The following is a 15,758-nucleotide window of genomic DNA, read 5'->3' on the forward strand; positions in this document are numbered from 1 at the left end:
TTAAACCGTTGACCGAACGGACAAGCGTTGTCAGCAAGCACTTATTAATGCTTGCACTATATACAAGTGGCTGGCCATCGCGACACTTGCCCACCTTTGTTTGCCCAGTGCTAATGACCTACACTCTTTAAGGCTGAGTTGACCCAGGGGAAACCTGGGACGGTTCCAGATACCTGCTTGCCACCTTCTGGTGATCGTGTCCAGAATTTGAATCCGGGTTGCCATGATGATCATAGCAGTGCACAAATGACTGAGCACACACGCACATTCATTTTTTATTAGTATAGTTCCTAGCAACCTCCAGCGTGGTTAAAGACAATAAACGTTTGACAACACACAAACATAGAGCTAAATCAGTGCCGAGAGACACAATTAGCATGTAAAAAAAAGTATCGTGAAATTGTATTATGTATTAATAGAAGAGTTTATCGTTCAATGTTACATTTTTGTTATTTATCGGCGTAGACTGGTCACGTGTCATTCGTGAGACGCCATGTGCTTTGATTGCGCTCGTCCGGGCCAGGCTGGAGGAGGGCGTCTTGTCTTGCTTCGTGTTACCGGGGGCATCCGCGAATACTTTACGGCTCCCAAGGAGCGTGATTGGTGAATATTTAATCACCCGGACACGTTATTATCAATCAGCCTGACACGACCGCATTTGATGGTGGGCTTTTACTTCTCCCCAGATTCACATAAACTGCAGTGTGGCGCGATTATTTACGGCTCTTGATGTGAAAATTAAATCTTTTTGGGGCATAAGTACCTTCAGAGCTGTGTACCTAATATGATTACTCCTGATCCAATGGGTAACAACGTTTTCTACAAAAGACATAAGACAAGAAACCTTTCAGTTACTTTATTGAATTGCCTTTACATTATGTACATTAAATGGAAGTGGTCCTATTTTAGTTTGTTTTATTTGATGTATTGGAAGTCCATTGGCCGGCACTTTGTCTGACAGAATACACCAGTGGTGCGTTATTACTCGCATTTTGGTTCCTTTATCTTATCACATATCTCGTGTTTTATTTTTTTTTGCTATGATTACAAAAATAATAATGAAAAATTGATCGGGGAACATGAACGCAGTTTTCTCAATTTTAACTGAAAAGGTCCCCTACCAGATGATAAAATCGGCACTGGTGTCTGACTATTTAATGACCACGGGTGGGGGCAGTGGCATTGTGACACAGCATGGCCCATTTCTCTATCTGTTTGAGATCTCATGCGAGCAAGCGGCACGAGCAGTCTCTGGATGATTTTACCTGTAGATAAACGGCACACTGTCCGTCGGTTATTATCCATTCACATTCATCATCCCTTGGATCTGAATGGGATAAAAAAAAATGTAGACTTCTAACGGCATGCAGCGTCTGTTCTTGTGTGAAGTCCTAGTGGCGTTATTCATATTGAAACACAAGAAGGTTATATGTGTTAAAATCAGGTGCCAAATAAATAGTGTTCGTGTCCTTTAAAACCTTGCCGTTTTGTCCAGCTAGGCAAGCCACAGTTTCTCCCCTGGATCTATTGGCATTTCAACTCGTGTGTAGCATTAAAGTGCATCGTCGTTTTGTCTGTGACAAAATCACATGGAATGTGCCCATTTTCATTGGATATTGGAATCCAAGTACGATTCGTTCTTGGATAGTGCTCGGATGGGTGACCACCGTGCTTAACACAGGTGCTATAGGCTGCATATGCAGGGCTATGTGCAGGTCAGCAGAGACCGGTGCGGCAAAATGCACCGTTGTACTCTACATTCTAGGCTCCCGCTATTTATGGTTCACGCCTTCACCAATCCACGCTGACCAGCATGGTGAGGTATGGTAAAATAACCTCACATTTTTACTGGCACGGCATGGGGTGGCCCCCATCCAGCAGTGGATTGACATAAAAGGGCTGCTCCTTTACAAGTACGATGTTACTTTAAATGAGCACTTGTTAAGTGGTGATGATCCAGACATGGACATTCGACATTTGTATGGCAGGGCCAGTCTCCCTATGACCATATATGACTTCCCACAGACTGAAGGGTTGATTGGCTTATGGCCATGTCGACTCCCAACAGGAAGATGAACTTGCAACCTTCGGAGTGATTGCGAGTTGATTACTGCGTGTAATTGATAGTTTGAAATGTCAATATAATTTTTTTGTAAGCGAAAATGAACTCAACACGTTCGTCAATAACATTTCCTTAAAAACGAGAAATATATAATAGGCGGCGTTTCCGGCAATATCCGTTCCTCATAACGATCTTTAGCACTTAAATGTATGTGCTGTGAAGAAGGGTTATTGCCTGAAATGTCACCTCATATAGATGTTTTCCTTTTAAGGCAGAGTTGTTGACAAATTGTGCTTGTGCGCCACTGCCAACGCAGCGGTGCCACAACACACTTCGTTTAAATCTTTATAATTAATGTCGGCATATTTTTTTTTTATACATTTACCTTCAAAATGCAAGACATTCTGTGTTCAGGATCTGACAGTTTGCGCGTGTGGCCTGCAGCCTGTCCAGGAGCCGTTCGGAAACGCTTCCCCGTCACCTTCGGAGTCGGAAGAGGAACAGGTTCCTCCGTCTCCACCCTCATCCCCGGAGCCACTCGTCGCCTCTCCGTGGCCTCGTGCCAGCGGGCCGCTACGCATCGTTTCTCCTGACAGTGGTGCCGAGACCTCGCCCCTGCAACACGTGAGAGCTGGCAAATGCGGCAAGGCCGTAATTATAATATATATTGGGTCGGGACACACATCCCCCCCCCCCCCCCAATATTCAAATATGCTTAAAATGTCCCCCCCCCCCAATATATTGCTTTAAAATAGATTTATGTTTATAGGATTGTGGTTGTGGTTGTACTTTATTAATCCCTAATCTCTGCCATTGCATACAATGAAACAAGAAAAGGTAAAACATAAAAAACAGAGCAATGGAATACAATACACTATTAGACATTATTGTAAAACATAAATAAGAAGTCCATCATATGTGTTAGTGATTTTTTTAATATTTTAGGCAGGAAATTAGTTTTCAAATTTCGATTTTTTTTTTCTGGGGGGGGACCCCCAGACCCCCGGGAAGATTTGGTCTCCCCCAATATTGACGCCATGGCTACGGACTTGAAATGCGGCCACCTGTATTTACAACTTCACGTTCTATTTCAGTGATCGTCAGCCCCCCCTTGCCCCCCCCCCCGCCACCGTGGTAATTGTTTGCACCTGTGTGCTTGGGATTTGCTTATTAGACGCCCTGATTATTCATAAACCTGATATTGTAATCCAGAACGACTGGCGCCGCGTGCATTCTGAAAATGTTAATGATTGTAATTTCCCCCAGGCCCGTGCAGAATTTTAATACATTGGGTCAATTGCACGGCGTATTGTTTGAAAAATAGAGCGTTGAGATGTTTACGTTCATCTCCTCTAACCATTGAGATGTAGGGTAGCGTGAATGATCAGAAGTGATTTTTTTTACAGCAGGAACAGGAAGATAGGGTGCACTTGGAAATAGTCGAATTAAAGCGTAGACCCATTATTAATGCAAGTACACTTGTGTGGTGGACACTTCCTCGATGAATAAATCAATTTATCTCGGCGTCCATTATACAAGACGCTCCCAGCGGAGTCGTGCCCGATTTCTTTCCTTGGAGGTCTAAGTGCCGATTAATTCGGGACTGATTATGTTTCACCTCTGAATTTCAACGGCGACAAAGGTCAACGCGATCACTCACACTGGGCAACGGTTGGCTGGCAGGTCCCGCTGAACACAAGATTCGCGTGGCGTTGAGAAAGTCACGTGGCCCAATGTGGGCCAGAAAGCGGTCGGATTAGCGGTAGCGCACGGCTAATGGCAGGGGATAATGAGCACGTGTGCCCTTCTCTCCGCCGACATGCCCACGTCCTCAGCTCCCCTCGGAACAACGTGTGTTTGAATTGGTAAACAGCTTTCAAGAAATGCTAAATCCATCCCAGTGAGATTTATGTATTCTTCTTCTCACTAACTCCTGGCTATTCTACTGCGTCTGCGAGAGGAAGTGGAGCCTGCAGCGGGGTGGGCAGGGTGGGCCGGGGGGGGGGGGAGAATTTGAGACTTTTGTAAAACAAAAAATATCTTGCCGGATCGTCCGTCATGTTGCTGTGTAACGTCAGCCAGGGAAAGCAGAGGCATCGCCAGGGAAAAAGTAAATATCGAACGTAAAAATGATAATGCTGCAGGCAAGGGGTGATTTCTGGACAGCGACAATTAGCGCCATTCTCCCATCATTACACATGCAGTGTGGCAATGTCACATGACATGCAAGGCGATTGTTACAATCGTACCTTTTGCAGTCTGAAAGTCACATTTTTGTGGGTGCACAACTACACCTTTTCGTTTCCAGCCTGCTTGCACTGCTCGGCTTGGTGGCTTTCCCATTTTTATTTATTTATAGAAAGCACTATATTAGAAAAGTAAACATTCAAACTAATGGCAACACGTTCCTGTAGTCGGTTGACATTACCTTCTAAGATGTATTCGGTGACAAAGACCTACACGTACAGCGAGGTTGCATGCAACTGAGCGATGCACCTTGGCCGAACTGCTCAAATTATATCGCAATGCATCTGTTTTGAAAACTAAAACAGCTTCACCTGGGGTGCACGCACCCCTTGGGGTTGCGAGATGCCCTTTCTGAGGGCGCGAGACATGCCACATTTTTTTAGAAGGTAACCAAAATTAAGCACGGGCACATAAGGTACAACTACTTTGTTTTTATCAAACCTATGTATTTATTAACATTACACTTTTTCACGATTGAGAACCAAAGGGGTTGCAAGGCTGCAGCAAAGGTTAAGAACCACTGCATCATAGCTTTCACAGTGGACCCTGATTATTTTTTCTTTTAAATTCATGAGCACGAAACAGGTTGTATATTTTATTCGCTTGCGTTCGACAACGTGTTGAAAACAAAATTCTCTCTAACACACATCGGCGGTAATGTGCAAGTGCATTTAAACATTCTAAGTGACTATTGATTGGCACTATAATGACCCACATTCGCTATACATCCTTTATTTTTGTACTCGTAATGTTATTGCGGTGAAAATGTATTTGAATGTATATTGCCAGTCACTGATATGATGTAACTATGTTTGTGAGCATCAGAAATAAGTAATTGAATAACCACCACATAGTATTTTCAATGTTATTTTTTCGAGGAATGCTGTATCAACAGTTTTTGACAGAGCATTGTAAAACGTGCAAATGCTTAACTGCATTAGTGTGCAGAACATAATTGAATCTGAAATAAGAAGGTAATTATATTCTTTGGTTCTTTTTGTAAAGTTACATAGATATAAAAAATACAAAAATATAGTGAATAAAAATAAAGTAAAAAAATAAATAAAATAAAAATACTAATGTAGACTGTAGCCTGGTTCTAAATCGGAGTGAGTGTACTGGCAGTCTATAATATAGACTGGGTGAGTGTACTGCTATACATTTCCACATGATAAGCAACTTAGTTCAGCTATCATTTGTGGTCAGGTTGCTTCTGATAACGAACAAATGGCTCAGTGGCCCTTTCCTGGCAAAATAAATTTAGTGAATCGTTGTAAGCAAAATGAGCAAGGACACAGTGCTAATTACCATTATTGAATGTTGACTTCAAGCTTTCGTGACGGCAGGAATTCATATTCGTTGGGTCTTTCTGTAAAGTCACGTAGATAGGTTCAAAGAAAATAACTAAATAACAAAAAACTACGACATTTCGATCGCAACACAAGCGGCCGTCATCAGGATATCTAATAGGACTGATGACGACCGCTTGTGTTGCGATCGAAACGTCGTAGTTTTTTGTTATTTTATTTGAACCTATCTACGTGACTTTACCGGAAGACCCAAAGAATATTCATACCATTATTGACCCTGAAGTATTTTTGAGGAAATTCTACATTTGCTTCGCATAAGCCAGTTGACTTTCCACAAAGTGGTACTACTAATTTTAAGGACCCTTGAGAAATGATGGGCTGACTAAGCCTATAAATGGGATTGCAATTTCCAACCTAATTGCCCGAAACGTGACCGATTATACATTTATTTGATTTTCAGTGAGCGTTATTTATTGATTTATATGTTGAGCTTTTATTATTTGTGCTTGTGCACCGCTGCCAACACCAGCATCAGTTTCTTTCACATTCAAATATCGAGCTTATTTGCATTGCGAATGCATCCGTCTCTGGCAGCAAGTGCTTGCTTAAACCAAACAAGAAGAGCCGAACGTGTTGGGTCACAGCTGCAGCAACCCACGTGTTATTAACGCCTGCAAATGCCCGGTGCCAAAGCCATTATTACTGGAGCCTGACAACGAAACACAATTGGCATGGCTAACCATGCTTGTCATAATATTACAATTGTGGAGTTTGTAGTTGATATTTCATTACCATTTCGCATGCTTGTGTGGGCCGGAGCATTGGCACACTGGTTAGTGCGCTGCGCTATGAACCCAGACACTTGAGTTTGATTCCCTGCCATGGTTAGCATCAGTGGCAAGTCATATCATGCTCTATCCCCTTTACCTACCCGCACGGACCAGTGTGGTGAAGCAAAGTGAATACAACCCCGTGTCTGTTATTGAATAGGCATGCTTTCAGATTGAGAATGGCAGGCATTAGTCAATTAATGAAGCTATTGGTTTATTTATTGCGCTGATGCACAATATCATTTGTGCTGTTGTCTCTCGTAACTGACTATGCAAGCTCCACAGTAGTTCTAGTCTGGATAGTTCGAGGCACGCTGATAATTCCTTATGAGGGGTGAAGCACACGCATCTGTGCGATATTGCAAACGACGCTTTACATTATTGCAAAGGATAGTTGGCTGAAAGATTGAGCTGTGTTTTTTTCTGGGGAGTAAATTTTATCTTGATGGGTTTTTTTTTATCCTCTATATTTGATATTATATTTGTGATAGTGTTATGCACTGTCAGGGGATGCTATGGGTTTCATGATAGTTCTTGCTGTCGTCTATAATTGCCAAGGTGTGCAACTTCAGCTCAGGAGGAAAGACATACAGCATCAGCTGCAGGCTGCACAACGTAACTTAAGTGGATATCTTTATTAGGTTAGCATTTCCCTCTCTGCCAGATTTAGTCGAATAAGAATTGTAAGCTTGCAAACATGTCTCAGTGACCAATTAAAATCGTAGCAAAATCTTGCAGAAAAAGATGATTTCCACAAAATGCTGCATTAAAGCCTTGCTTGCTCTATGTGCTGGAATACAACCAATGGCAAGGTTTCTAACGGTTCCAACCCAGGCCCCACGGATGCTGCCCTGTAATTGAAAGGCAAAGCGGCCAATTGGCACTCTAATGGTACGTGTCATTGCTTACATAAGGCCCTGTCTCTCCGGCACGCTGCTGACAAGCGATAGATTGCAGTGCTTGCGGGGAGCCGATTTATCTCCGTTTGGTTTGTGGGATGGTCTATGGGTGTTGGGATGTTTGCCCTTTTCACTGTGACCTCTGCCCCTAACCCCTTCCTCTCTCTCTTCTCATTGAGTTGTGAGCTACACCTGCTTAAACCAGGAGATGTTGTGATGTGTATCTCCATTGGTATTCATTGTTGTTACCAGCTCTGGTGGTTCATTAAGCGTGGAACCGAATGCTTTAATGAGAAGACAATATTGTGAATGCTACAGTGAGGGTCGTCGTGGTTGTACTGTTAAGCTCTTTGATGTGGTCTCTGAAAACACAATTTGTGGTGACTTTAAATTTCTGTGGTTAAATCATATTTATTTATGTTGTAGGTAACATAATTTTGTACATATAGTTGGGCTGTATGCGTTACATTTTTCTCCCTTTGTTAAATAACATTTTATCACATGAACAAACATTCACAATGAAAATCTCATTTCGACGACATTTATTACATAATAGTCGAGTAGTAAAATATATTTATTGCTTATGCATATATGTACTGTATTTCCTCACAACTTGGCAATAAGGTCGATAATGTATCTGTTTACATTTAGATACGTTCACTGCATTGCAATAGAATATAAAATCGTCATTGTAAATGTAAACACTTACCATAGCATCCAAACATTACTCAGATGGCCATTTATATTACAGAAATTGATCCTTATGGTGGGGTACCGCCATAAGGATCGCGTGCCGATGTTTGAGATTTTTTTGGGAGGTGGTGGGAATGACTAATATTTCTCAACGTGTGGCTGATTTTAGATTACGTAGGTTGAAAAAACTCGATTTATTTTTCAATAGCATGCTGTGCACTGCCAGTGGAGCGCACACAGAGCCGAGCTAGCCCCCGTGTGTGTGTGTTTTTGAGATAAGTACGCCTTCAAAGGCTAGTGATGTAGAAAAAATTGCTCGTCCGAATTGGCAGCTGATGATTTAACAACATTTTTGTAACAAAGGCATTGTAATCTACAAAATTTAGGTGTGTAATTTGTAAGCTTAGCATGCATTCATACCAGGATAATTTTAGTTACATGTGACTTTACCGAAAGAACCAAAAATTTGTAATACCCGATTTTAATGTATTTATTTGTGCACACGTCATGTTTGGATTATCAATATATATACATTTCATCATAATGCAGTTAAGTGCAGTAAGTTTTAAAGAGTGCAATAGCCTTGTGCAAGGTGGTGGTTGTGTGTGGGAACTTATTCTTGTGAGGTTTTAGTCATATTTGCAGTGTTTACTTGGAAATCTGTCCGTGCACAATTTGTGATATTTCGACCAACAATATTTGCAATGTTACACATAAATGGTTTGACCAATTTTTTAATTAAACCGGTCGATCAAATAGCGTATCTATATTCATGAACACGGTAAGATAGCGTTCATCATTTGGAATGTAAAACTCTAATATGTCACGTGACCTTGTCAATCCACTGTTGTGTGAAGGCCTCCCTTCACCACTCTGGTCAGTGTGGGCTGGTGAAGGTCGTGTCCAGGACCGGCTCAGACATCGATCGCCACTAACGTTAGCCGTGGCAAGCAATTGAACTCAGGTCACCGGGTTCATGGTGCAGCTAGGCTCTGCGGTACCGCTCCACTCCCGTTCTTAATGCATGCTGCGCTATTTATTTTGCACTCATTTGGTTGACTTCACGTTACTTCTTGAGCTGCCACTGCCTTTATAGGAATGGTTTATATACTGCGGTGTTTCTAACATTTCTCTGCATATAACTTGTAATCCTTGAGAGTGTTTGATTTCAAGTTCCATTTCTGGTCGATGCTCTCCTATCATTCATTCGTAAAACGAGTACGTGCATGTGTACAACCCTTATTCCAATCCACTGCTGGATGAGGGCCTCCCCATGCCAAGAGGGGTTATAAAGGTGGGGGAACATGGACTTGGGTGCGTAATACAGTACAACATTGCATTTCGCTGCACTGCCCTCTGTTGACAACGTAACATGTCTACAGCCTGCAACACCTGTCTCATACGTGGTGAGATCGGGCGTCATCAGTTTGATTGTGTTACAGGCAAACGAGATGAGTGCCGTACCACCTCGTGGAAAGTCAACATTGTCTTTGTCGGACTTGTTCCTGCCATAGGAATTTGGAATAATTTTCACTCCTGGCAGTAAAACTGGCGATGGAGATGATAGCTGCTCGATGCTCATTGAAACGCGAGGACATGTTGAATTTATTTTGGTAGCACAAATGCATCAAGTATTTTGTGCAAATGCATTTCTCAAACAGTGTATTTGCCGGAAGAAAAATAAACCGGTTTATCTGAAACGTGGGCTGTTGAAATCACAGAGTCGCAGACAATTGAATGTGGTCTGCACCTACAATAGTAAGCAACAGCCAACGGTGGCTCTGGGGGAAAACCTCTCACGGTGGGCCCGTTGCCTAGAAATGTGAGCCTCGGTCTCTCGACGCAGCACAGCCAATGGAATGAGCTTTTACTGCAGGGCGGAATGTAGTAAATAAATAACACTTCGCCAAAAGTGGCTTTTGCCTTTAAAGCCACGAACGACCGACGAGACGCGTCGTCGTTGTTGTTGTTCATTGATTGGACGCTTGCCTTTTCTTGTTTTCCATGTTATTAATTGCCTCCACCGTACAGCGGACAGGTGAGATGAAAATTAGTTGCGTGCACGCATTTTACAAATTTTAATTTGCGGTCCTTTTTTTATAGCCTCCTGCCCTGTCGTGTGCGGTGGTACAGCCTAGCCGAGTGGTTGGCACGCACTTTACTGTGCATCACTGTCATCGCCAGGATAATTTGTAGTTTCAAAGGCATGTTCATACAGCCAGTCAACCGTGTATTTATGACATGGTATGCCTTGTGCTCATAATTCAAGTTATCGGCATCAGGCAGTTGTCAGATGTATGTTGTAATTGGGTCTATTGCATTTCACCAACACCCTGCCTGAAAGCACGCGTTTCAAAATAGCGTTGCAATGCAACCCTGCTCGCAATTATTTCAACCATTTGTTATTTTAAAAAAAGTAAATTGCTTTCGTATTCTAGAGGAATACATTTGCCGTTAATTAACACTGCAAAGCCATCCCAATTACAAGTAAAGGATTGTATTGAATTATTGATTTGTTCGAAGGGCTCCATGTGTATAAATTTATCACGGAGCACTGCCTCAATTAGTGTTAGCAACGGAATCATTAATGCCAGAAACCCCAGCTCTCCTCGGGTGCTTGCTGACCATGCGTGTGTCGCGTTTCACGATGTCCATCAAACGAGGGGGGCCTTCAGCGGTGTATTTCGCCGTGTTCATGGGACCTGGTCGGGTCGCATACGGCCTGGGTAGGTCCTGTCCTGCGGATGTGCCTGGCTGTTATGGGTTGCGGCTCTATATACAGACAGAGGAGCAGAGTCTGGCTGGTAGGTGAATTCATTGGCTTGGTATTGAGACGAAAGCTTAAATGGATAAATCCGTTATGGCATACATTGGTCATTTTTCATCCTGCCCGCGATTCGATTTGTCACGATTTTGGGGTCATGATTCGATTAAAACAATATATTTTTGGATTGTTTCTTAAATTGTCTGTTTTGTTTGAGCAGGCGTGTTCACGCCCTTCAGCCTAAATGAAACAGCCTAGCATTTTCATGTAATTTCCATCATAACTGAACATTCTAACTTAATCTGAACGTTATAACTTAATCTCGTTTCCAGAAATAGTCCTTTCTCAAACATCTCTGTCTACCAATTTAGCGTATTATTAGGCATGTAAGCACCCAACGAATCACCAATTGATATGCATAGAATCATGCTCATGATAATTGATTTACTATGTATAAATAAAAAATTGCACATGAAATGTCAATGTTACATTGATACCCACGTATTGAACACAACTGTACAAATGAGAAAAGGAATATGAAAAATACGAACAAGATGGTGATATTGAGACGAAAAGGAATTGATTCTTGAATTGTGACGCCAAATTGTGACAATTCATCTAATCACTGGGTGAAGTGGTAGACACCTATGTATTATGTGTTGTTCAACTACAAGCAAATGCAAATGACAATGGCAGTTTAAGTATTTCCAGCCTATCAAGTGATTCATCATATAATTTTGTTTTACTTAATTTCATATGTCTGTGTTTCAGTTTCTTATAATCGATGCTTATTTTATATGCTTTTTATGGGTACTATAAATTATGTTTTCCTACCGGAGATGACGATGGTGTTGAGTTTGACGCAAGTGTACGTGTTTGTGTGTGTCGTGGGAGATGGTGGCACAGTCGTTGGCACACTGTGCCATGAACCGGGTGGCCCCGAATTCCATTTGCGACCATGGCTAACATTAGTGGTGATTCTCTGAAGCGGTGCTGGGACTCCCCTGAGTCAACTCAGCCTTGAAATGAGTATCTGTTGCAGTGTGTAAATGTTCAGCACCATGGAGACGAATGGCCAAACCACCCCCTCGTGCGCCGTGCCAGCCTTCATCGGTGCTCGCGAATAATACTTGTCCCAACAGTACACATGTAGCCTAACTCGGGTAATCTTTATATATATATTTTTTGCTTTTCTCATAACAGACATTACAACGCGAATGAAATATAGAATTTATATAAACCCTGGAGCTTCACACTTTCCTTTCGTATATTACTCCAGCGCAGCATGAATAAAAAAAATTGAGATGATTTGCTCTTGAAACAAATTTTTTATTGCTGCAGGTGCAGCTTTCATTGTTTGTTGAGGATTTAAAATGCTGTTCCATTATTCATGACTTTTTGGCCCCTGCACATTAGATGCTGCCTGAAATCGATATTTCAGCTGACGCCGACTTATCAAGAGCAAACGTGGTGTAATGGAATATGGCAGTGGCATGCTGGGCACAGCTTCCTGTGGTGTGGAATGGATCGTCTAAGTCCTGATATCGTATTCGCAAGAATGATGCTGAACCCTTATTAATGCATAAGAAAAAAAAGTTCCAACACAATTAATGTTTTGGTCAATTTTGTTTTGAAACATTCTGAATGAAGTAGAGCGTTGACTTGGTGAGTAGATGAAAATGTGTATTTGGAATACGAGAAGAAAAATATGTTAACACCTTACTACTGCAATTGGTATCAAGGTTGTGCTGTTGAGCTCTCCGATGTGTTTTCGGTACAATGTCTGACGCTTTGCTCCATGTGCAGGGTGCTTCTGCCGTGCATAGAGAGAAATGTCAAGCATCATAGCGAATCACCCGTGGGACGACCAGAAAGTGTATTTTATACCTTGCAGGGCTTTACTTTTGGGTCCACTTTTGGTTAAAGCTACAGTTTCTCTGTCAGAAAATGGTAATTTCATCTCCTTTTGATGAGGTCTATTCAGCCTTTTATACCTCAATAATTATTAAAATGAATACCACCTTGAGGGAAATAAGCATGGTGGTCGTATGGATATGCCCATCTGCTCCATATAGGATTTAATGTGGCATTTACAGTAGTGGCAAGAGACGAGGAACACTTTTACGTTGATAATATTCTATACAGAACAGCTCTCTCTTTATATACAAGCCTAGATTAGCCTTTGGGGCTATGCTACGCTTCCATGCTAATTAGAAACCAGATCTGAGTCGTGTTTGGGTCTGGTTTCTTTCGTGATCGTTAAAGTTTGCATTTAAACCCCCCCCAAAATATGAGTCGAGCTTAACATTTTTTAATATGCTTCATAGCAATAAAACACAAAGTTCCATGGCATTAAACATGTATTATCTGCTGAGTGTCTCAATTCTCAAACGAGTATTGGGCTGTGTCGGAGACCTTGACACCGTGGTGTATCCTCACATTTCTCTCACGCGTGCCATAGCAATTTAAAACCTTGAACAAAACACGGGAGGGTAACGCGGTGGTGCATGTTCATCATGCATGTATGTTGAACTTACTCTTTGGTTCTTTCGGTTAAAGTCGCGTAGAAATAAAATAAGTTAAATAATAGAATACGACGTTTCGATTGCAACCCAAGCAGTCGTCATCAGGTAGAACTAAATTCGAGAGAGAGACCAAACACAGACACGGAGGCACACAGACAGACACACGACTGCTTGGGTTGCAATCGAAACGTCGTATTCTATTATTTAACTTTTTTATTTCTACGTCACTTTACCGAAAGAACCAAAGAGTAATTCCTGCGGTCACGAAAGCTTCAAAATTATGTTGCAACTTCTTTCGCACCGTACGTAGCCAACCGTGCTAATTAGGGGGTGCGGGGGTTAGCCCACTGTGCTATAAACCTGGTGACACAAGTTCGTATTCCTGGCTACGGCTAATGCCAGTGGCATCAGAAACACTCGTGCCGCCACCACACCCCCCCCTCATTATCCTGCACTGACCAGCATGGCGTGATACGAAAACATATCCTCGACTGACAATGGCATGGGAAGGCCTTCATCCTCTGTTCGATTGTTTTCCTTTATAATCACAGCTGCTGAGCACAGGCCCAAAAGCTCAAACGCTAAGCAGCCAGCAACAAACAGTGATATTAAAGTTGTAATAGACAGATATGTGTTGAGAATGTGTGGATCAAATTCCGTCATTTATTTATTTAACTACTCAGATAACGCATTTTGGTAACATCACAAGATCACACACAAAGCTTACTCGTTTGAAACAGTAATCTCCTTTTTTCACGCCAAACGTTTCATCTATAAATGGCAACATTTGAAAAAATAACATTGCAATTCTCTTATTTTTTTAAATGCCAATTTCAATGTGAAATTGGTTGGTTTCATGTCTGGCCTTCATTCCCCAGGGTATGCCGTGATGAGGGAACGTGACCCAATGCTCATGTTGCAATGACGGGGCTAACATTTCCATCAACCCTCAGCTGTCCATCACAGCGAATTCCCCAGACCTACAGGACATTCATTCTGGCTGTCTCGGTGTTAGCAAACACACGTTGAACGTTCATTTCTCCACCCTCCACTCGTAATTAATTCCCACTACAAAATCTCAGATCACCAATCTTGAACGTAAAAGTCTAGCTTATTGGTTTTAGATGCAGGCAGATATCACGGTCCATTCCACACGCCGTGGTGTAATCGATACCACACTGGATTTCCAATGCAGAGGCCGCCGGTTCGATTCTATCGCCCGGCGCGGTTGCGGAAACAAGGGCCGAGTTTCTTAATACATCTCACATTGCCTCTCCATCCAGTGATATGAATGGGATACGCCACGGTTAGTCAATCAGCAGCTTGAAAGAGTAGGCCAAAATACCCACCTTTTCAGGCCTTTTCAGGCCTTTTCAGAAGCAGTGGCGTGAACAAGTGAAGTCTTGGGTTTCATCTTTACCCAAACTTTATCAACCACCATTATTGTTTATTGCTCATTTCCTACATTCATGCTGGGAGGTATTTAATAAGTTTTATAATATATAGAGTGAGCTGTTAATTTGACCAGCTAAAAGAGTGTGCAAGGTTCAAAGGTGGATAACACGTTCATCATAAAATCACTGCTCTGGTGACAAATTAGCGTACGAGAAGCAATCTATTCCTGGCAGCAGTAGACTGAAGTAACAGCTCGCATCACTGTACGTGTTTTTTCAGCATTCATAGATGCCGCCAGACCATACCACACCTATTGTGCGCCAAGGAATTGGCGCTGATTGCATGCGTTAGTAGTGTTCACTGCCGATGCACAAAGCTTAGTGATTTGCAACTGGGACCTTGCAAGTATGATTGTTTTTCTTCTTCTCTATAGTTCATGCGGAAGACATGGGAGAGACATGCAAATTAGACATGCGGCTGTCATAGGTGCACTTGCCTGCCTTTGGGGACTCAAGTAGATTCGGTTTCTAAAATAACGGGAACAGTGGATTATGATTTACACGTTCCTTAAAAATGTATTACATCAAGATCGCGCATTTCAATTGCGGGGGGCTTTGACACAGTGTCTCTGGCAGATGTACTGCACGAGAACATTCGTGGCGAAAAAAATAAAATCCAAAAGGCAATCCACTTACAGCATTTGTTAAATACCGCCTCGTGTTTCTGTCGTTTTTTCTGTGAGCAACAGCAGACTTTGCAAATAAGTTTTAAAATGATAATAATCGCCAGCAATAATTTAACAGTAGCTTCACAGCTGTCTTACAATGTAGGTTTGCTTATCAAACAACTCTTGTTTTGTGGAGTAGTTTGCGGGAGAGGCTTAGGGGTTCAGTAGGCGGCGGCGGTGGTGGTGAAAGAAAAAATACATTTTTGAAATGGCAAAACATTGATGGCTGGGCCACCGTGACCGGGCACAGTGCACCTTGGGAGACCGCTGGTTCGGGGTGCTTTGGTAGGGGGGGTTGATGGTGGT

The 15,758-nt window shown here is 42.3% G+C and overlaps 2 protein-coding genes across 2 annotated transcripts in view; one reads left to right on the forward strand and one right to left on the reverse strand.

The window, feature by feature from the left end:
• LOC144955775 (receptor for retinol uptake stra6-like) overlaps positions 1 to 2,624 on the reverse strand; it is a 49,754-nt gene extending 47,130 nt beyond the window's left edge. The window contains exon 1 of the mRNA XM_078885922.1: positions 2,544 to 2,624. Coding sequence (XP_078742048.1) covers positions 2,544 to 2,588 — 45 coding nt within the window. The 5' untranslated portion in view covers positions 2,589 to 2,624. The remainder of the gene's footprint in view (positions 1 to 2,543) is intronic.
• LOC144955776 (coiled-coil domain-containing protein 33-like) overlaps positions 1 to 15,758 on the forward strand; it is a 92,213-nt gene that overhangs the window by 24,774 nt on the left and 51,681 nt on the right. The window contains exon 5 of the mRNA XM_078885924.1: positions 2,507 to 2,686. Coding sequence (XP_078742050.1) covers positions 2,507 to 2,686 — 180 coding nt within the window. The remainder of the gene's footprint in view (positions 1 to 2,506; positions 2,687 to 15,758) is intronic.

This window comes from Lampetra fluviatilis, chromosome 3 (genome assembly GCF_964198595.1).
Source record: "Lampetra fluviatilis chromosome 3, kcLamFluv1.1, whole genome shotgun sequence".
NCBI lineage: Eukaryota > Metazoa > Chordata > Hyperoartia > Petromyzontiformes > Petromyzontidae > Lampetra > Lampetra fluviatilis.